The sequence below is a fragment of the Necator americanus genome, chromosome I (genome assembly GCF_031761385.1).
Source record: "Necator americanus strain Aroian chromosome I, whole genome shotgun sequence".
Lineage (NCBI taxonomy): Eukaryota > Metazoa > Nematoda > Chromadorea > Rhabditida > Ancylostomatidae > Necator > Necator americanus.
The window spans coordinates 890,348-907,440 of NC_087371.1; the positions used below are offsets into that span (position 1 = coordinate 890,348).

General features: G+C 40.7%; 1 protein-coding gene across 3 annotated transcripts; it reads left to right on the forward strand.

Annotated features, from left to right (window-relative positions):
* Positions 1-922: 922 nt before the first annotated feature.
* RB195_004101 (uncharacterized protein) lies at positions 923-16,553 on the forward strand (the record flags this gene model as incomplete). Of its 3 annotated transcripts, XM_064178969.1 has the most annotated exons (46): positions 923-1,070; positions 1,133-1,231; positions 1,347-1,483; positions 2,423-2,559; positions 2,876-2,957; positions 3,028-3,126; positions 3,372-3,479; positions 3,579-3,647; positions 5,356-5,549; positions 5,616-5,755; positions 6,488-6,619; positions 6,748-6,897; positions 6,963-7,039; positions 7,136-7,268; positions 7,353-7,481; positions 7,540-7,721; positions 7,800-7,940; positions 8,008-8,142; positions 8,299-8,451; positions 8,574-8,763; positions 8,836-8,978; positions 9,034-9,219; positions 9,282-9,431; positions 9,513-9,614; positions 9,679-9,742; positions 10,094-10,239; positions 10,298-10,420; positions 10,479-10,604; positions 10,667-10,797; positions 10,851-11,028; positions 11,326-11,487; positions 11,550-11,705; positions 11,771-11,902; positions 11,969-12,141; positions 12,214-12,549; positions 12,606-12,690; positions 12,744-12,998; positions 13,144-13,282; positions 13,345-13,479; positions 13,542-13,714; positions 13,857-13,928; positions 14,058-14,156; positions 15,214-15,355; positions 15,410-15,520; positions 15,583-15,708; positions 16,414-16,553. In XM_064178969.1, 46 exons carry the CDS (start codon positions 923-925, stop codon positions 16,551-16,553), a joined length of 6,420 nt encoding a protein of 2,139 aa, XP_064033082.1. The 3 variants fall into 3 exon arrangements, with proteins under 3 accessions (XP_064033082.1, XP_064033083.1, XP_064033084.1); XM_064178968.1 differs by lacking the exons at positions 923-1,070; positions 1,133-1,231; positions 1,347-1,483; ... (3 more) ...; positions 3,372-3,479; positions 3,579-3,647 and having other exon boundaries at positions 5,365-5,549; XM_064178967.1 differs by lacking the exons at positions 5,356-5,549; positions 5,616-5,755; positions 6,488-6,619; ... (33 more) ...; positions 15,583-15,708; positions 16,414-16,553 and having other exon boundaries at positions 3,579-3,662.
* Positions 16,554-17,093: the final 540 nt, after the last annotated feature.

The window sequence follows — 17,093 nt, forward strand, 5'->3', positions numbered from 1 at the left end:
GTTCGCTACTAATCAAACTAGTTCTGCTGGATGACGTTGTATGTCAAAAAGGGCTGCGTCGGAGTTTTCATGACCTACTTAATCGAACGTTTATGTGTTGTGTGAATTGACAACTAATTCATAAGAGTTAAGTTAAGCTGAGTTAAGTTATCGGACAAATATTTACCAACAACGATACTGGCCGACGTTTCCGGCAGCCAATTACAGCGACTCAACCCCGCCCCACTCACCACCCCCGTGTCCATTCCATTGTGTATCTTACTTCCGATCTATTTTTATATGCTATGCAAACTACATTGCACTGTATTTCCGCAAGCTTCGCAATTTTTCTAAAATACTTATTAAGGTGTTAGGATAAGTAGATAACCACGGAAATGCAACAAAAATTCCTAACCATATTTTTTCTCCTGTGATTGAATATAAACTTGCATCATAATGATGTTTTGGCATCTCTCTACCTGTGCATTTTTCTATCGCCTCGAATATTTTATATCTGTGATCGGTTGTAGATCGTTTGTTTCAGTTGTTCTGTATTTACGAGTGTAATTTTAAAAATAAATGTTATTCGTCTACTTGATTCTGTTGATGAAAGCAAAATTTTTGTCCCAAGAGGTCCCAGCGATTACAGTGATTATTCAAAATAGTCAATTAGAGGGAGTAGTTAATTAGTTGGAGAGAATTAAATAGTTGATTAATCAGATACGGTATCCAAAAAATACCAGTCTGAAATATGGTTATCAGCGTTTCCAAACATGACACATCTTCTGCTCAAGTTCTGTTTTCTGTCCTGACTAGGATATGAAAACTTAGGGCAATAAATTACTGACAAGCACATCCTGGACAGAAGTTGCTCTGCCTATCAATCAATAAATAAAGAGTAAATAAGTAAGGAAAGTTCATTCTACGCAATAACCGGCATGAGATGGTCGAAGACAGCTCGAAGAAGAAACCGATGGGCGTCAGGATTGGGAAAAGTTTCAAGGATGTGAATCGAGAATTACGTGCAAAATTGTCCAACATCAACAAAAATCTTCTACCTGGCAGCAAAGAAAGGAAGCCACAAAGCATGGGTGCGTTCGAGTGAGAGAATTTTTCAGTATCAGCGCTAGATGTGACCTTGATTGTGCTTCAGGATCCTCAAAGCAATCTCCTATAATAGCCAAACCAACGACGAACCAACCAACCAGAAAAATCCCAAGTGTCACTGCTCATTCACCTCCACGATCACCAGGTTTACGCTTTGGTTCTCGAATATAAGTCAGTTCCAACATAGCTCTGATCACATATTGCTCCACAAATCCTAGAACATCGACTAAATTTACCCAAAAAAATAGGGAAACTTTCAGTTCAAGTCCGAAAGAAGGATTCAGTGACGAGATCACAAACAAATAAGAAGAAAACTTCGAGTGACACTGCGGGGACAAGAGATCAATCGAACACATCTCAGTCCAAAGAGAAGAGAAAAAAAGAAGAATCAGAAGAAGTGAGTGAGAGGGTTGGGTTAGCTAAATCTGTCGTTCTCTTAACCAATCCAGGGAAACCACTTGAAAATGTATGATGTTGCAAATTTGAGGCCGTATTTAAAATATCTAGGAGTATAAATAGGATAAGGATCGATCCTTCTCAGCTACAACTGTGTGTGCAATGACCTGAGACTCGGTGCAGTTGTCTACCGTAACTACACAGAGCGTTTTGATCTGACTATGTCCATTATTATTAAATTGATTTGCTAACGCTAACTCAATACAGTGGTGTTTCGCTGTGGGACCCGTTTGTTGGAGAAACAATGGCAACTCTGAAACGAACGCATAGAGATGTATCTAACCCAGGCCCATTTGTCCAGTTGAGCACACTTATACGCTTGGACAAATGATATTGGAATCAAATTCTGGAAATGCTTCCATGAGATTTAAATTAGCGTACACTTGTGCCCAGTCATTTTTGCTCTCATGCAACTACCATCGGAATTTCTTCACCCGCGTGAACGTGACGCGTCTAACGTTGCGTTTCTCAGCTACACTAATTTTTATCTACCGTACTCAAGCCGATGGCGCGCTCGGTACTTTCCAGGAAAAGATTTCGGAGCTGACTACATCAAATGAGAGTATTTTTTCCTAATCTACAAATTCATGTCTACTCCGGTCATTCTAGACGGCTAAGGATAAAATACCGTAGATGCATGGATCGTGCCTGCGCACACAACACATATACTAATTGTTCGGCAGGTCTTCTTGTAAATTATAAACTTTTCTGATCGCAGAAATTTTCTTTCGTATTTTCTAAAAAGAAGAAGAAATAAACTGATATGGCAAATATCTGTCTTAGACGCATTATTGGTAAATAATGCGTCTAAGACAGATATTTGCCATATCAGTGTTAAAAACGAATATGATACTTGGGAAACTCGTTGTTCTGCTTGCAGTTCTCACCGCCTTCTTCGTCGAGCCCCAGTTCCGAACGCAAGAAATCGCCCGTGAAAAAACCTGATCAGTTGAAGCCGAAAATGCGAAAAATTTACACCGAAAAACAACTGAAAAAAATGATCGACAGATTATACAAGTATGCATTTGACTCTCTTCTGAAATCCCTACAATTCCACACTTTTATCACGCACAGTCTACGCAGCCGCGACCAATCAGACCGCAAGCCGCGACGCTGCCTATGCCTCGGCGAGGGAAAACCCCTCTGCCAGACGCTAAACATCTTTTCAATTGCACAGTCTTATTACATAACATACACATACAAACGAAGGGGTGAGGGCGTCGGGACGTCGACGTCCACGAAAGTTGACCCAACGACCTTCCTCCCAAATAGGTAGTCCTAATCCGGCATCTCTACAGTCATTTCACTGTAATCTACATTAATCCCATTTCAGACAAACAGAAATCCTACGAGCGGATGATCCATCGGTAGATACGCTACTGAAGGAAACGAGAGAGTCGATTCAAGCGATCGAGGTTCATTAGTTCTTCTTTTTTTGTTACAAATCCAAAAATTATTCTGATATCACTGAGGAGGTTGTTTCAGGCGTTGGAAAAGCTCTACCATCACGTCCATGAAGAGTCAAAAATACGCACAAAACGGCTCATGGACGAGTTCGAGCGCCTGAAAACTATGAGACAGCAGGTGTGAGACGAAGCTAAAACGAACACTACTCGATAGAACGAAAATAGGATCGAGGATAGTTAGAGTCGGGTGAAAACGACCCGAAGTCTGGTGCAGTTGCGTAGGCGGCGGTGGTCGAGGTGGGACCATCACTAGTTCCACTCGCCTTGCACAGCACGAGTGGACTTCTCGAGGTTCCCACCTCGAAAGTCGATTGGTTTTGACACGGTTGTATTCTTTAAATGTGGATTAAATTCCGATTCCAGCACGCAAGAGACATAGACTCACAGATCGCTCAGCAAGTGCGAACAGAAGTGGACAACAAGAAGGAACTTGAGGAAATCCTGAACGATAGTAATGTGAAGAATCTGGTGGTCAGTTGAACACATCGGAATGAAGAGTAGAATTTCCTATGCTCGGGAATTTCTGCATCTACTCAGCCAATTATGAGTTTTTCTTCTTTTCTATTTCAGGCAAAACCTGTGGGATCAAAAGAAGAAGTGGAACAACAATCTTCGTTTGTTGTAAACATGCTGCGAGGTGTATTTGGTTTATAGAAGAGGATTCCAGAGCAACTTGACTAGTGTTACATAATTTTCCCGACGATATTACAGAAATTTTACCGACGATATTACAATGATAAAATCTGTTATGATTCAATCTTTTTGGTTCATTGTAATACTCACACAAATTTCTTAAGATTCTTTTTTTTCTTCAATAAATGGTCAGTGATTCAAATCGAAGAGATTGCTTTTGTCCTTGTTCTTTTTAGAGAAAAACTCACCAAAACATATGTAAATAATTTAAAATGACTTGCAAGAGTGGTTAAGTTCCTTTCAAATAGAAACTCTCGAAAGGATTTGCCGGCCCTATCACAGTTATCTGTACAGAAATTTGTGTATTTATCAAGTATTCCTTCTCAATCCATAGGTGAATCAATAACTTAGACACAGATCCCAGTCTGAGTATCGATTATAGAAGCGATGTCAGTGAATACAAACCCAACATATGTTCAAAAATGGTGTATTCGAACAACTGAATGATTCGAATGACTCAGGAAAAGACACCAGATTACCTTCTCGGATACGCCGCCATTCGGTCCAGAGTGCATTGTCGAAGACTACGCTTGTATTCCTGACTCTTCCAGCCGCATAGGTGTTCCAACAGGATGATTTTGTATCCCGACATGAAGAAAATAACTGGGTACTGGCTTATTATTATCCCACCAAGTTACTTTGAGTTAACCCTTTACACGGCCGATTCTCCCTGAACCCCAAGGATCGTGTCCATTGGAACCAATGAAGGAGACGTCATGTAGGCGACATTGTACGCAAAACAACTTTATTTCGAAAAAAGAAAATTGTGCCCAATTTAAAACCTCAGGATCGGATCAGGTTAACTTCCGCGGGGTTGTTTTCGATTTCTCAGTTTCTTCATCTATTCCTGGATATCCATTGAATGTTGGACCCTTAAGCCAATAATTATTGCTAGTTGCCTGATGTTTCTGGAATTAACTAAACTTTAACTTCACTACATTGAAAAGGTACAATTGTCCTTTTCTTACTCGGAATGAGTAAAAACCCAAAACTTTTTCTTTTTGTTCGGATCTGAGTGATTAACTCCGCAATGAGATCTCTGGGGTGATATTGCTTAAAATTCGGTGATAACGTTCAGAACGTCTACCTCTTTGTTCAGTATTTTTTTTCTGTTTGATACCTCATGTTCTCGATGACATTGCCATGTAGTCATTTTTTTGTGCGTATTCGGTAAAGTCAATAATTAATTATTTAACTTGTTACTAAGGATTCTAGAAACATCCCTGTTTGTGTTAGATTTTGCTAGTTGTTCTTAAGCAACTACCGTCAGTCTCGAGAAGCAAAAGTAGAAAAAGTTGTTGGCTTTATCGTCCATTTATTTGATGCATCAAAAATGTGTAAAAAAAAAGAAAAAAAGAGCATCCGAACTAATTGCTACGTGTGACACGTTGAGAAACGGCAACATAACCTCCATTATCTCCAACTGTAAAATGAATTACTGTGGAGAATCGTACTAGCTATTCTCTACAATGGGAAACATAATGTATAAAGCTTCCTGACAAGCTATTAATTACCTCTGGTAAAGTTGTAATCATGTTCGTTTCTATCCGAAATGTGTCGATTTCTTTTTTGCCCTCCTTTCTTTGTTCTCATTCCTGGCTTCCCGTGGATGTGCACATAAGATTCCATTGAATCTTAATCTTTTAGTTTTCAGCACGTTGTTATGCCACCGTCCCATTCAGGTGGTATGATACCCACTCTTGGGTTTCTTTTGTGCATCTTTGCACTCATTCACAACTCATCCACATATAGACTGAATGTTCCTCGCGTCCTTCTACCGTATCATCCCAATATCCCGGTAAAATTTATTCTAGAAGTTAGTCAACCGTCAGGAGGATGTTTTAAGTGGTGAGAAATTGACTATTTGATACTACTATACTATACTAGTATAAAAACTGGTATTTCCATCTCCAGGCGATCTACTCGTCCCGATGTGGTCTCCGTAAGCCCAATAGGTTCGAAAGCTGCCGAGTGCTCTGACAGAGCAGAGATTCGAGCAACTGCGAAGGCAGTTTCGGGGGAATTCAGTGCTGTGGTGTTCGCTGAAGATAGTGGTATGTTTTTTTTTTTTCACGCTACCATTCTTTTGGGTATTTTCTTTCTTTCTTTCCATTATGAGGTCACCATAGTGCAGTCTCAACCATGTAGCTCGTACCTCTTTCCTTCTTTTGACTAGATTTGTTGAACTTGAACTATGAATGCCTTAAAGACCTGACTCAGATTGAATTTTGTAATTTTGATTCGCAGCTTTTGATTGAAATCTGCACACACTCTGAACTTTGCTCTGTTTCAACATTTTCATGGGTTTATGTTCCATTCGTTCCTAATTGGATGCTTAGGAAATAGTCTCGAAAGTTCTTTGAATCTTATTGTTGCCTTGTTCACATGTGACCTTTTCATTCGAGCAGGATTCCTCTTCACATGCAAAGTTTACGTTCGAAACATGAAATACAGATTAACAAGAAAGTTCCTTTATGAAGTTCTTGCTTTTCTTGATTCTACGCTGTTTGCTTCGTTCTTCTGTGTCTTACGATTTGGCAAATTTCTTTTTTTCCTAGTTGAGACACCAAGTATAGTTAAGTTGCTGTACCTGATCAGTTCCCTAGTGAAGAACCTTTGTTATATTCTGTTATGAAGAGGTAAGATCACTTACTGGCTCCATTGCGTTTTACCTAAGTGTTTTCGCACCATAAACAACGCAGATGCACTCTTCATGCTTCTATTTTCATCCACCTTTCAAACGCTTATGTGAAGAGAACGTCTCGTCTTATTCTCCATTTTCCTAGGTTCTGGAACGATGCTCAGTTGTGGCGTTACAGTTGACCAGATTTCAAAGATCCGCATAAAGACGACAACAAAAATCTTGTTCGTAGATGCTGCACCAGCGCGCATCCTCGTTGAGGCGCTGAACGCCGAAGGTAATTGTTCCTCTATTCTTTAAATTCTAGTCTAACTGAGTGAGATGGCCCAAATACGAAGTGAATTCTTAAGAGGAGAACAAATTTTGAAACTTTGCTCCACTTCACCTTTCTTATGTTATGTTTAGGTGACACTTTTTCCACACTTAGTGAGATCCCAATCGAATGGGAGTTATCACATGCCGGAGAGGGCCGTCCGCTCAGGATCGTTCCTTTCGAGCAATCGACCTATGAAGCTCCGGCTGAAATTGTGACATTGGAGAATAAGAAAAAGAAAGGTATCCTTTGGGAAGGAAAGATCTTCATGTGTTTGATCGTTTCCAAGCATTATGATTTTGTTTAGGTTATATAATACTCGTGGAAGGAGTCCTTACTGGATCAGCAACATTAACAGCCAGGTTTGCCGAGCCGCACTTTAAGGTGCAACACTTTTTCTTATTGCAAAGTCTACTTTTCTTTTTCCATTTCCACTTAATTTATCTTATTTCTCAATATCTCTATATCTATTCTATTTAGAGCATCGCTTCAGACAGTCTTGAACTTACAGTGGTAGCTAATCTACTGCTGCTACCTGCTCATGATCTTTTCCTGCCCGTAAATGCCGTAGTACCATTCCAAGTGCAAATTGTGAAACAAAGCAGCACTGAAGGTAAATTAGTACTGATTCTTCTCGTCGTTCATTTTTAAACTATCAGCGCCTCTTAGACCAACATGTAGGTGGGAGTAATTTCAGTGGTTCCAATGCCGTCGTCCTTGTACTACCTGAAAGTTGACTCAGAAGCTATTTGTTTGCTTGATAAAATGACCTCTTCCATACGAGCTTTAGCTCGCGGGCGGACGAATATCCATCTTTTTAGTCACAGTAAGCTATATCCATTTTTTTTCAGTTCTTTTTCTAGATATTAATACTACACTTCCAGATGTGGATGTGAAGGCGAAGACGGGAGTGCGACCTCCGTCAACATCTATAAATGTGGTTGACCCAGAAACTATTCAGTGGGTAATTTTCGAAGGCGGTAATTGGCTATTACAAACTGGTACGCGTTACAAACTCTCTGTTTCGTTGCTCGATCCACATGGAAATTCGATGTTTATCAGTGATGTAAGTCCTTCTATATTCACTTCTCCTTTTCAAGAAATTTCACTTCAGTATGCTTCTATCACTCTCTCTTCTTTGCAGAACTTGAGATTTGACAGCGTCATTCCAAGTGACTATTTTGAAATCCATATTAAATCCAAGAATCACACCTATTTCGAAGTGACACCTAGAAAAGTGGGAAAGACATTGCTGAAGAGTAAATTCACTGCAGTTCTGGATGAGGTTAGAATTTTTGAGTAATTAATGAAGTTTTTTTGGTTGCACGAGAGTATCTTTATCAAATGCGCAGAATGAGAAGGAACAACTAACTACTGGTAAAGTCACTGGTGAGCAAGTTGTGCAAATTGTGGATCCTGTACTGATCACTCCTTCCGACGTTGTATTTCCATACCTCCCTCGACGGAAGACTTCATTTCCATTGAAGGTTAGGTTCTGAGAACTGATCTGCACAGTTTTTTTTGCTGATGTTTCATTTTGTTTTGTCGACTATTTTATTTTGTTGATTCATTGCTGTGTATTTATAACTAAGCATACTAAACCTGCCACTTTCGTAAGCCTCAGTGACATAAATTATGTTCAGGTAACAGGTGGGAGTGGTCTCTACGATTGGAGCGTTGCTGATTCTACCGTATGTAGCATTGATTCGAATGGGGTGCTCAGCAGTTCATCACCGGGTACAACTGTAGTTACTGCTTCTGACAAGCGAAATCCAGCTCATAAAGACGTTGCTCGGGTAGGTCTCAAATCTATGAGTTTGAGGGTCCTTTTCTCAGCAGATGAACGAAGGACAAACTTCTACTGCAATAGTTCATACTTGTTTTTTTTTTGTTGTTGTCAATCGCTCTCGATTTTAAGGTGTCCGTCGTTGACGTACTATCTCTGACTTTTGGAAAAACCCGAAAAGAAGCCGAAGTGGGGTCAAACCTCATCCTGAATGTACAGCTCATGGGCTTAGGCACTGACGGATCAATTCCCTTCACTGACTGCCGAGCAGCAGACTTTGTTGTGCGGTCGTCCGACAATAGCATATTCAAACCTGTACCAGGTGCGTAAGATGTAGAAGTTGTTTTTCTTCGTTTTCGAAAACTTTGCTACAAGTGATATGGATTATCTTAAGATTCACCTCCTTCGCTGCCGACTGTAGGTACTGGTTGCTCGACGGTCGCATTGAAAGCTGTTTCATCTGGAGATGCTAAAATTACTGTCTCATTTGCACGCTATGAGGCGACAATAGACGTTTCGGCCTACCCAGCTCTCAATGTTGGAATTTTCTTTTTTATTCACTCTCCTGAATTACTGATCAATTAGTTTTCAGGTGGTTAATAACGATCTTTCTTTGGCAGTGGGCAGCAGTTTGAATGTTCGGTTTGAAGGAGGACCCAGACCGTGGTTGCATGACTCCTCGAATCATTACCGTGAAGCATCTGGTGATAAATTGGTGACAACGAATATCCTAGACGACGTTCTCAATGTAAAATGCAAGTCCGAAGGCGGGTTTACGGTAAGCCTTCTTTTTGATCCGCTGGTTTTTTCTTTCGCTTCTTTTTACAAGTTGTTTTTTAGACTTTACAACTTCAAGTGGGGAATAAGCCATCGTCGTCTCTTCCGCTCCCTGCAGTGTCCAGTATCAAGTTAGCTGTTTGCTGTGCCGTTCCGACAAGACTTGTGATCTCAACAATTGAAGGAAATCAGCCGAAATGCCCATCAAATGTGGTATATTCTAGCAATAAATAATAATAATTTAAATAAATCCAAATGATTTATTTATCGTAATTTCGAATGACTAAGTTTCAGCGCATACTCCTAGCGGATGCATCCACGAAATTAGCTCTGGCTGCTCACGGTTCATGTGGGTCAGGGATAGATAGAGTACTAGATTCTTTGAATGGTTTCACTGTAAGTATATCCAGAGAGTACATTCGTGTACTTAACTGTATAGTTATATAGATATTTTGTTTAGGTCAAGTGGACTACTTCAAACAACTCTGTATTAGAAGTTGGCGAAGTAGAAAAGGACGGGGAAGGTAATTTTCTTCGTGTTAACTCCGTTGAGTTTTCTTTATAAGAGTTGACGGGATTGAATGAACGCTGCTACGGTCAATTCCTCCCTCTCTTTACTGAAAAACGGTTGTTTCCACGGGGAAGGGAGTGAGGGATTGAGCATGAAAGCGCTCGTACTCGCGATCTACACCTCCAGTACGACAGTTTCGTGGAGAGGTCCCAACAGGGTCGATTTCGTAGTCTGTTGCCTTTAAAGATTCATCATCAAATTTATTTTGTCATATACCACTCCTTTGCTGCTACTGTATTTTTGTTTCCTGTTCTCCAAATTTTATACTATTCTAAATCGTTTGAAATGATTACTCGACATTCAGCTTCTGCTTTTGCCAAGGGACGTGATATCGCTGGTTCAGCTGTTATTACCGCAGAACTGTCTGGGAAGAGCCGATATCGTAACCACTTGAAAAACAGTTTAGAACTTCGATTAGTGAAACCTGTAGTGGGAGAACCATCTAAACTTGTAAGTTGAAGCGAAACAAAAACTCGTTTAATAGGAAGTAACCGTATGATTTTTTAAGGTGCTTTGGAATGAAGTTGTGACTCTTGGTACTGTGCGTTTAATTCATGGATCTGGTCATTTTCGTGTACGCGAAATGCCAGGAGCACCATTCACAGCAACAGTAAAGGACAATATGCTTACGGTACTTTTTTCGATCTGAAAATTTTATGAGTTGGATATTTTTTACTAATCCTTCCAAGGTTACTCCGAAATCGCAAGGAAGCGGTTCGTTACGAGTAGAAGACGTATGTGTGAGCGGCGATCCACTAGATATCCCGATCAAGATTACTGACATACATTCACTCGTCATCCATGGACCGCAATTCGTATGGCGTTAAAAATACTGTCTTCTTCATAATTTTTTATAGTAAGTTTTCCAACTTTTCAGATGGAAGTTGGATCCGATGCTGAAGTATCCGTTGATGCTGTAGATGAGGGCGGAAGTTCATTCTCTCGAGATCACGGCGCACTTTCCAATGCTGTCATTGAACCCAGCGACCCTACAGTTCTCGTCACGAAGTAAGCAAACCTTATCTGCTTCTGTTCATACCAACGAAATACTCTTCACTCAGGATTTCTGGTTCTTTATATCGTGTCCGTGTGCTGTCCGTGGGCGGGATCTCTTTGGTAGCTTCCGCCAAGTCGACAACAGGGAGAGTTCTCAATTCTCTCCCGCATACTATTCAAGTTTTCTCTCCTCTTTCGCTTCATCCGCGGGAAGTCACTCTTATTCCAGACAGCACGTTCCAGGTAAGGAATAGAATTTTGCATCCAACGCATGGAGGTTATTAACTATAGTCGTGAAGTACTGTGTTGTGAAGAAAGAGCAGAAACGGATTCTCTCCGGCAATCGGCGTCAGAGGCTTTCCGGCACGCTACTACCTGGAGCTGTCTGAATCTCGAGTGTTATCGAACATGCTCGTAGTACTAATTGATTGAGGTCACATCGTGAGATGCTGTGAACGTTTTATTTTGATGGGAACTCAACAGCAACAAAAAAAAAAACAATTTAGCATTTCTGCAATTCATTCAGTTGTGTTCTTGCAGTTAGCAGTTATCGGAGGACCACAACCTACTCCACAAATTGAGTTCACTCTCAACAACTCCAAAATTGCCACTATAGAGCCGAATGCGTTGATCACGTCCAAGAAATTGGGATATACATCTATCACCGGTACTGTAGATATCGGAGGACAACACTCATCACAGGTTTTTCTTAGTTCCGCTTGATTTTGGTGCAAATGAATATTACTAGATCTCATTTCTTTTAGAATACTGTAACTCTTCGAGTCGTTTCACTGACTGGGATTCGAGCTGTCGCAAGCACTCATGTTACGGAGAGAGGAGCTCGCGTTTTGCTCAGAGTGAATGGAATAGATGAAAGAGAATCGCCATTCTCTTTTGGTGGGGCACTGTATCCATTCAAAGTAGGTTTTTTTGTGCACCTACCCGTAAATGTTGACAGTGCTCGCTTCATCGGTAAAACCTGCAGATAACTTGGACTGTCAGCCATCCGGGGGTGCTTCAAATGGTCCATCCGTTCGGTCCTTCATTTTCGGAGACAGATGACAACCGCTTTACTGTTTGGTTAGAAGGAAAGAGCGCTGGGTCGGCTATTGTAAAGGTTCTTTTTTCCCCCTATTTTAGTGAAGTCATTCAGAGCAAACTCAAGACTTGTAACATATTTGAGGTCGTCGTGGAACTGACAGCGCTTGCCAAACAGCATTTTGCCGGCTCCACTCAAGTCTTTGAAGATCTTGTAGAAATTCGAGTCGAAGAGCCGTTAATGATGAAGCAACCAAGCTTGCCTGTTTCTACCATCAGATTAGCTCAAAACACCGAGCTGCAACTTGAGACAGCATGGTTCGTTCTCAATAAACAATTCTTTATGAGGAAAGTTTTCATCACTTTGATATTTCGAATTTTTTCTCTTAGGCCGCAATCAGTTGTTGAATATTCCGTTCCGTCTGAATTCGCTGGTCGTCTGTCCGTTACGAAATCGGGTTTTGTTCGAACAAAGTCCGCAACGGGACCAGCAACGGTGGTGGTTCGTCGGATTGACCTTCCGGACAACGAAACCGCTACAGTGCCTTTATCAGTGTCCAAAGTTGATGCTATGGATGTCATGTTGCTTACGAAGTTAGAACCAGCTACGTTGATGTCGTTATCGCATTTACCAGTAGGAGCTAAAATTGCTTTGAAAGTGGTGTTCCGAGACTCAAAAGGACGAGAACTCACTTCGTCGTCAAAGATTAGCTATCGACCTCATAGGTGAGTAGTAAGCACTCTGTCTCGTAGATTTGCTCCATAATACTATGCCATTTAAGGTTCGATTTGACCGACATCGTAGCCTCGAACGACAATCGCACATTTACCATTACGTTAAAGTCAGCAGGCGAGACAGTACTAAAGGTGATTTTCCTTCAGTTCACTTTTCTTCCAGAGGAAACAACAATTTCCTTCAGATTTGGGAGACCAATGAGCCGTCTCAAAACGTTTTTGTTCGTATCTCTGCATCGGAAATGCTCTATCCATCAACACGCTTACCGATTGTCTCGGATATTGTGTGCTTCGTCTCACCACTAGCTGGAATTGCTCGATGGCAATCAAGCGATGATCGAGTTGAATGGCTGGATGTGGAACGAGGGGTTGCGAAGCTTGTAAACACTGGTGATACACATATAACAGTTCACGTCGCTGAGCAGAAATTGACTACTTCAGTGAGTCTCTCATTTCATTTCAAGCGTTCATCTTGTTATTGAAATGTATTTGGCATTAACCTGTGTTCTTCGATAACTTCTCGAGTTATCAATCGTGACATGCCAAGTAATTCTGGATAAATTTCGAACTTCCACCAATTTTCAGTTGTCCATAAACGCGGCTGAACAACTCGTCTTCACCAATGACTTACCCAGCTTCGTTACGAATGCGGAAGGCGCTTCATTTTTGTTCCCACTAAACGTTGCAGCCAACGGAACGTCGTCATCTCACACAGCTATGACTGGTATTCACCGCTGTTCTTTTCAGTTGTTTTTTTTTACTTGTGTTCATGTGAGTTCAATTAAGGCTGCACAGAAGAACAGCTAGCTGCACTCTCCTCTATCCATGCTCCATTTGACTGCACTGCTTCGTTTGCTAACAACAAGATAGGTCCTGCTGTGAATATATTGTCCACTAAAGCTGTTTTCTTGCCAAAAATGGGTTTGTGTTTTCCATTTCTGCATTCGCTACAATGGAATACAATTGTTAACTGCGAGTTCAAGGATCTTATGCATGTCTGATTGAACGCCAAGAAGCCGGTCATGTTCGCCTCGACATTGCCGGTGCTAGTCAAATGGAACTTAATGTGATGGCTAGATGGCTCAGCGGCTCAAATGTTCATGAAGCGGTTACAAATACGATATTCCATATGGCGATGCGTGTTGTGGAAACGGAGGTAATTTAGTGTAGTTTTACATTTATAGTTTGCTGTTCAATTTGCAATGAGTTTGGAAAACACTTTAAAGAATCTTCTTTGCACCGAGTTCTAAAAAGAAGAGAATTTTTTTTTTGAAATTATTCGCTTTTTTTCCTTCCAGGTCCAGCTCTCTGATATGGACCACAAATCTGCAGTGTTATCGCTGCATGTTCCCACGTACCAGCTACGTTATGTGAGTTTATTTCCTCCTATCCTCCTTAGTTCCCTCTCCTTTCAAAATTATCTCTATTTTAAACTATAAATTGCGTTGTACAGAGTTCGATCATCTAGTAGTCGATAAAGTTATATAATTATCGTCTAGGTCACTGCAAATGGTTGTGCTGCCGACATAATTACTGTAACTGAGACTCGTCAGTCATCTGGAGGCAATAGCGCCGCTAACAAGTTCTTCCTAGTTAAGGTTTGTTTTTCTAAGGTTAAGGTTTGTTTTCCTGAACAAATTGAGGATGAGGGCGTAATTTATACGAAATGCAAAAGGTTCGATCAGGATGAGATTCGAACTCACGCGGGGAAACCCCAATGGATTAGCAGTCCATCGCCTTAACCACTCGGCCACCTGATCGGCGATGGGACGCATGTTTTCATTACTGACTACCCCATGCCTGCATCGACTTGAAATGAGTCTGTCATTCGTTTTTACCAACAGCTGAGAAATTGTCGGGTACTACGAACTTGCTACAACACTTATCTCTTCTTTTTTCTTGTTACAACATAGCATCGGATAGGTCTAATATTGTAAGAGCCTTGGAGGCTTAAGAGGTCTTTTGATCGTCTCTTCATACCAAAAATCTCCCACACAGATGAGGCATGTTTATATTTTCCTCTTTTCTTTCTACGCACTTTTTCCTTAGCTTCAGCACTCATGTCCAATGTATGTGAAAGTTAAAATTACGCCCTTATCAAGCATTGGAAAAATGGAGGTAGAAAGTGAAATTCCAATCCTCAGTTCTGAACTACCTCCGAGAACATTGTGTAGTGGTTCTGGAAAGATTTTTCTTATTCCATCTGTAGGTTTTGACTGAAAGCCGGTGTGGCTCCACTCTTTCTGCATGCACTCTAAATTACCAACAAGTAGTTACTGAAGCTTGTTTGAGGTTATTTTCTTCAAGAAGGAAGGTTTTTGACTGCTTTTGGACATTTGCATCTTGAAAAGATTGAATACATTTCATTATTAAGATTATCATCGTTTGACAACTCCTTCAATACGATGTTGTAAACAGTAGTATTTTCTAAGACAATCACAGATGTTCCTCTATCACTACTTTTTGCATAGTGTGAAAACTTTCAATGTTATATCTCCATCCACCTGGAATATAACTAATCTTCAAATATTAGGTACGTAAAAACAAATTGGGACGGTTAGTTGACCTCAGCACGTTTCCTCAAGAAAAAAAATGCAACCTAAGGAATTTACATTTGCGCCCCTTCCGAACAAACAGAGTGGAACCATTTTTCAGCTCAATGTCAAGTCAGCAGCTTTATGGTCTGATCTGTCAGAAAAATGCTCAGTAACAGTTGAGAACAGTATAACCGGACAGACAATACACATTCCAGTTCGAGTACGCATTGTAGGACAAGCGGCGAAGCAAGTTTATAATGGTAAGTGTTAGTGCTTCTTGGAACTTTCAGATACCCTCTATACTGTTTTTCCAGCCCTTGATAGTACTGGTTTTATCGATTTTGCTCTGATATTCCTACAGCACTACTCGTGGATCATTCCTAGCTTGATGTGGATTTGTTTGCTCGGAATTATTAGCATCGCTGGTTGGTTCCAAGCATTCCATTGCGATTTGGCAATGAAATTTGAATTGATTTCTTCTTTCCAGCCTACTGGTTCCTTCGAAGACGGATTTGGGAAAAACAAGGCACTTTCAATGATACTAGTGCTCTACGATCTCCCCTTTCAACTTCTGCTGTAAGTCGGGCTTCGATGTCCATGCAGAGCTCCCCTAGTGAGTTTTTTTTTCAGTTGAATTCTTAGTCTTCTCCTAGTTTTAAGAGAGATTGTGAACTGCCTGTTGGATATTGCTACCATCATGTCAGATAGCTAATCTTCAGTATTAGATTCCATTGAAGTAGTACAGGTAGTCAAACCACTCATATGAAAATGAGAGTAGAAGTAATAGTAAAGATTTTGACTTCAGATCGAAACTTGTCATGAACTTACGTTTAGGGCAGGCCGCGTCTTAGTACCATCTATATCAATGTAAACATTTTATAATAATATATATGTAAATATTGCGTTGCAGGACGAGTTTATACTATTACTGTCCACTACTTGTACATTTACACCGTATATTCGTGGATATGCCGCATGAATACTTTGCGAATCGGTTGAGTTGCAAATCCATAAGTTTAATTAGTCTGATGTTTATTTCTAAAGGAACATTCACCCCGCATCGAAAGGGATTCGACCATATCAAATTTTACTCACATACCACACACTGCTAGTCTTAAAACAATGATTTTACTAAGTTTGCTGCCTCTAATGGTCCCGACAGACGACTTTACATGGTGGTAGTAGCTTCTAATGAGCCAAAAGTGTTATAATAACGAATCATAGATGTTCTGTGCTAACGGAGTAGATTTATTCGATGATATCGCATCACGGTTGGGTCTAAATAATTTTTTTACTACTTTAATAAAGATACATGCAGGTTTCTTTCGTGACTCCCCTCTGCTGAAATCAACACCGATTTTTGGCGAATCGATGATTACCAGTCCAAGGCAGCAACGACCACTCGGTTCCAAAGGAGAAGCCACGTTGTGGAGCACAGACGCAGCGAGGAGGAAATAAGCCACGCCTCTTCGGACTCGCGAAACCAGTCCTCCTCCGAATCTCCTTCGCATGGCGATTAGACGCAACTTTTGTTATTGAATGGTGTCTTTGTTCGCGACCAGCGCGTCCATCTTGATAGTCCGCTGTGACCCGGCGTCGCACAGCAGCGTGAACCTCACCCTTTAGGAATCAATCAATAGCTGGCCCTACTACTTCGTTATGAAGGCTAGACTTAGATCTGTAGATTCTTCGTTGTTTCCATGTTGTTCTGAAGTTCTTACCTCTTTCGCATTCAGCTACGTTTCTCATCCTGCCTTGAATTCGTGCAAAGATGTTTTCATTTGTTGTTTGTGTTTCATTATTGGAAAACCTTTGTTATATGGGTTCAGTACTTACTCTCAAACTTTCCTCTTTCTCGGTTAACTCTTCCCATTTCTTGCACACTTACGAGTCTCCACTCATTTGAATATGTTCCCTAGCCGGTCACGTTGTGAAGTTCACTTTGGATCAAGTTGTTTGTTCTTTTTTGAATAAGAAATAAATCTACGATGAAGATTT